This window comes from Apaloderma vittatum, unplaced genomic scaffold, assembly GCF_000703405.1.
Source record: "Apaloderma vittatum isolate BGI_N311 unplaced genomic scaffold, ASM70340v1 scaffold38715, whole genome shotgun sequence".
In the NCBI taxonomy this organism is placed as follows: domain Eukaryota; kingdom Metazoa; phylum Chordata; class Aves; order Trogoniformes; family Trogonidae; genus Apaloderma; species Apaloderma vittatum.
In genome coordinates this window covers 1-4,671 of record NW_009717213.1, presented here as the reverse complement: position 1 = coordinate 4,671, position 4,671 = coordinate 1, and the positions used below count along the sequence as shown (strand labels likewise).

At 44.9% G+C, this 4,671-nt stretch overlaps 1 protein-coding gene across 1 annotated transcript; it reads right to left on the bottom strand.

Annotated features, from left to right (window-relative positions):
* Nucleotides 1-1,891: 1,891 nt before the first annotated feature.
* Nucleotides 1,892-4,445, bottom strand: LOC104274242 (histone-lysine N-methyltransferase NSD3-like; the record flags this gene model as incomplete). The annotated part of the gene is made up of 5 exons (XM_009869811.1): nucleotides 1,892-2,089; nucleotides 2,468-2,594; nucleotides 3,003-3,131; nucleotides 3,692-3,822; nucleotides 4,400-4,445. Coding segments are annotated over 5 exons (631 nt in total), but the record flags the coding sequence as incomplete, so codon positions are not given.
* Between the last annotated feature and the right edge of the window lie 226 nt (nucleotides 4,446-4,671).

Below are 4,671 nucleotides of genomic sequence, written 5' to 3'. Positions count from 1 at the left end.
AGCTCCTCATTTCTGTCTGAGCCGCAATTCTCAGCGCTCCTGCCACAGGCGCTGTCCTCACCTTATTTCCCTCATGCTGACCACAGATCACTAAAGAGGACTCAATCCAAGCCATCCTGGGGACTTTGCTACACGTAAACCTCGCACAATCTTTCTTTGGTGAAGCACACTGGGTCCTGATTCCAGCTACCCCTAGTAGAAACAAACCCCACACAAATTTTCCTCGAAGAACAAGCACAGAACTGCTGTGAAATACAGAGGATTCAGTCAGCGGCAGCAGTTTGTAACTTTTCAGGTTCTCGTAACTAAGACTCGGTGAATGTACAGGAAAACAAGTAACTTCAGGACTCATTTTCACGTCCTTAGTAGTGACTTTCAAAGCTCCTTAAGAGAATACAGCCAACACAAACTGCTGAAATGCTGTGTAAGATATATGGAGTTATTCCAACACCTGACTGTGTCACTTCCATTAGCCTGGTAGCCCTGCATCACCGGACTAAAGCAGCCGGTGCACCGAACTTTTCAACCTGCTGTCTGGCAGAGGACGAGTGACTGAAGAGCCAGAAAGTAACCAGTGGGAGAAAAAAATAAAGAAAATTAAAAAAAGAAAAAGAAAAGGGAGAACTTTAGCATATGGAAAATCCCAGCATGAAACCTGATCATAGAGTATCGCAAACGTCTTTCTTCCAAAGTTCTCAAATGTGATGGCAGTTACAAATTAAAATGAAGTTTTCTAGTTCGTGAGCAAATCCTACCTTTTACCCTTAAAACAGTTTTGAGTTTGTGAGTGGTGAAAAAATCCCCTTCTGCCTAAAAGGCAGTGAACAGTAACAGAGCACCCATTCCCAGCGTGCCACGGCTGGAATCAGGGATTTAGCAGCCACTTTCTCCTACTGGCAAAGCAAGCAGCCCTTCTGACTACCTGTCACTGCTATTGCCCAAACAGCAAGGTGAAGTCTCATGAGAACTGTTGACCATAAAAAATGGAAAAATAAACCCAAACCCCACAGGCAGCATGTAAATCCCAGAGAGCCCTAAGGAAGGAGTTCTTTACGAAACACATTATTTTTATCACTAAACTGTACAAGTGACCACAGAACTATAAAACAGGGGAAAAAACAAGTGTGCTCACCTCTTGCACAAACGAAACAAAAGCCTACATTTACAGCTGATGAGGAGTGATTCCTTTTGGAATGGTTACTACAGATGAGAATGTGGGATGACACAAACAAGCTTCCTGCAGCAATACAGCCATCTCCTGAGTGATAGGCAATGGGGCATCTGACACATCTCACCATGCGACCTGTTCAATACAAACGCAGAAAAATGCACCGAGTCACCCTGGAGTCAGGATATGGCAGAAGACACCACAGAGAGATCCAAGGCTGAGTTTTAGTCCAGTCCCAGTACTTGATTAAAAAGAAACATTTACATCTTTTTTTTTAAAAAAAAAAAAAGTTTCACAGAAGTTAACTCTTTCACTTTAAAACTCTGTTAAGAAAAAACAAAATATTTCAGTCATTCTAGCGTTTACTTGTTTCGTTTAATTATTTTTACTAATTTCTAAAAGGATTCTTTTTGTCTTGAAAAATAATTGTTTTAAAGGCTACTACCGTCTTTAAAAGACCCACTCACTCCTCGGCCTTGCACTACCAAGCCTTGGCCTTGACAAGAGATGCCTGAAGTGGTGTGGATCCAGGTTCATTCCAGCAGTGCCCTGGGGCTGCGACCTGTCCTCCCACCCAGGCTGGGGTTAAGTTAACGACCTCATTAAGATGGAAACCTCACTCCTTGCTGCATGATGCACTGCAGAGGGTAGAGCTACATCCACTGCCAGCAGGACGACGCACGTGAATTTCCTGCCACCGCTCAGAGCCAGCTCTGCTCTCACCTTTGCTTGCTTTATGGATGTCCTTGTCCATGGCGCAGGCGCTGCAGCAGTGCTGCGGGCAGCGGAAGCCCCGCGACTCGAACAGAGCGGTGGCAAACTTGCGCACGCAGGCCTCGTGGTAGAATTTACCGCATGTGCTGACAGAGCAGCGCTTCACGTCTGTGCCAGGAAGCTTGCACGAAAAGCACGTGTGTTCTCCTTGGGAAAGACGGAATAAAGAAGGCCAACAGTCACAGACTGTTCTTTGAGATACGGATGTTGTTAAAAAAATCCTGAAGCGAACAGTTATGGTCGTTTGAGCAACACAGGCTCCTTGTCTTCAAAGCAGCAAGCTGGGCACCATAATCCACAATAACTACGTACTTGCTGTTAACACACAAGTCCCTTATTCTGAGCCTAAGCAGCTTATTACGTTTTTTATTACCAGGTACTTGCCAAGTGGAAAGTGAGAATCTAGCCTCAGAGGTTAAAAGGACCAAAGTAACCCAAGAGCACTCTCCAGACCTAGCAACTCCTCATCTCGGACCCCAGCAAAGTGGGACCCCCCTCCCCGCTCCCAGACACGTGAACACTCACCGCTTTTACACTCGGCGCAGATGAACTTCTCCTCGGGCATCGCCTTCAGGCCGAGGCACTCCATGTGGAAGAAGCTGCAACACTCGCCCTCACAGGACACCAGAGACTCGCCAGAGCTCTCACAGATCTTAAACAAGCAGAGAGCAAGTCAGAGAACAAAGGGGACCTGACACACAGAGAAGCAAAGGGCTACCAGGTGTTAATGAAGAACAGAAACCGGCTGGAATCTCCTCAGAGCTAAGATAATAAGGCAGGATTCTTCAAATGGAGCAGAAAATGGCATCTGCTTCTTCTATTTATGCTAGCAGGTATGGGTTCGATATCACCTTCTAGCTTTGGAGCTTTCTAGCATGCAGGAAGGCTTACAAATCATTTCCAGAGCATAAAACCTCCTACAAGCCTTGCTATTTTATCCAAAACGTCAAACTACCAGACAAGGTTAAAACAAAGAAGTGTAATTTGAAAGGTCAGTCGGATGAAACAGAAAAGGACGATATGACTTTAGTACGCGTTTCTTTACAATTCCATAATTTACCTGACAAACAGTGTCTTTTTTGCTTGTTCCAGTTCCTCTCCTGGATAAGCTGGAGTCTACTGACTGCACGTCAGAGGCATCGGCATCGGCCGCAGCTGACGGGCTGTCTGAACGCTTTCCAAAACTACCCTGCAAAGGGGAAAAATCCAAGGCGCTCAAACAAGGCACTTGCAAAGGATAACCACGCTGTGACAAAACATTTACATCACCACTGACTAAAAGATCATTCAACGTGCCAAGAGGTACAAGGGTCCTTGAAAGTTGCTGAACTTCATTAGAATGATACAAGAAGTGCTGCCTCCTCGACAGATCTTTCAGCTGTACAAGCACAAAACCATTAAGGTATCCACCTCCCCTTCTCCAGACACCTTTCAGTTTTACATCAAGACAGAGCAGCATCCCCCAGCTCCCAAAGAATCCAACAACCTTCCAGACAGCAAACAGAGCCGGTGATCTAAACCAGTGTTTGGCCAGACAAGGAAGTAGGGAAATCTGTAGAGAAAGGTTGTACCTTTTTTTAATACCAATGTGACGGAGGGGATTAGAAAGAAAAAGACTAGGCTTTATTTTTTAAGAAATACATGAAATCTGTCGGAAAGTGTTCACATACTTAGCAATACGCAACCGAAAAGCCTATTACATCGAGAGATCCAATGAACAAGCCCCTGTGAGAAACAATAAGCCTTTACCTGTAAATCGTTCAGTCCTCTTGAATCAGAGTCAGATGTATCTCTGTAAGCTGAGCTGGTCAGTTCTACGTCAGTTGAGGCACGACTTCTTTTCTTTAAAGGTTTACAAGAATCTGAAATCTCGCTGGCACCTTAACACAACACGCTAAAATTAGTTTTCATGTATGTTCTCAGCTTTTTGCTTAAAATTAATACAGGAAAAAAAAAAAAAGATGAGAGAGCCTGAAACTGCACACTTCATTTCTAGTGTTAATATTCAGGTGCAATTTTGATACTAGTTTCATTCTCCCTGAGAAGCTGATTCACTGAAAACCACCCTTAGGAAGCCCTTTTGACAGAGTTCTGAAAACACCAACACGGTAAAGGAAGCTACTAAATCGTCTGTAACAGGGGATAAACCCGCAGGAGATTACTAGATTACTTCTTCTTCATTCATCTTTACACCATGGCTAAGCAAAGACTTTGGGTTTTTTTAAAGAAACGCCCAGAAGAAGGACTCGCATTCCATGCTCACACTAATGCACAAACCAACGGGAAACAACACCAACAAACCCAGCAGAAGACCCTCAGGAGACATTAAGATCAGCATCTACCACGTTCACGTCCGGAAAGCGTTAAGACCTCTGCGGTTTACGGACAACGCAAACCACCTTTGAAGCGTGACGAGGCAGGAAGTTTTAATAAAGTTTATTCTTGTACGTAACTCACCTTTCTGCAATCCCGTCTTCACTGCTGTCAGGGGAACCGTTTCAACCTGTTTGAATAGGAAAATCCACAGTTAAAACCAGAGGAATTTTTCTCCCTAGTACCAAAAAGAAAACATTTCAGTTTAAGCGGTTAGTATCTCTGAACTCAGGTGCAGTCTGTCATCCCCTCCTCAGCGCGAGCCTTCTCGTCCCGTTGGGTTTAATCCTAGCTGCCTACGCTGCACGCCGGGAGACGAGGCAGCCACGCGCTCCCTACGGTCCCTTCCGACCGCT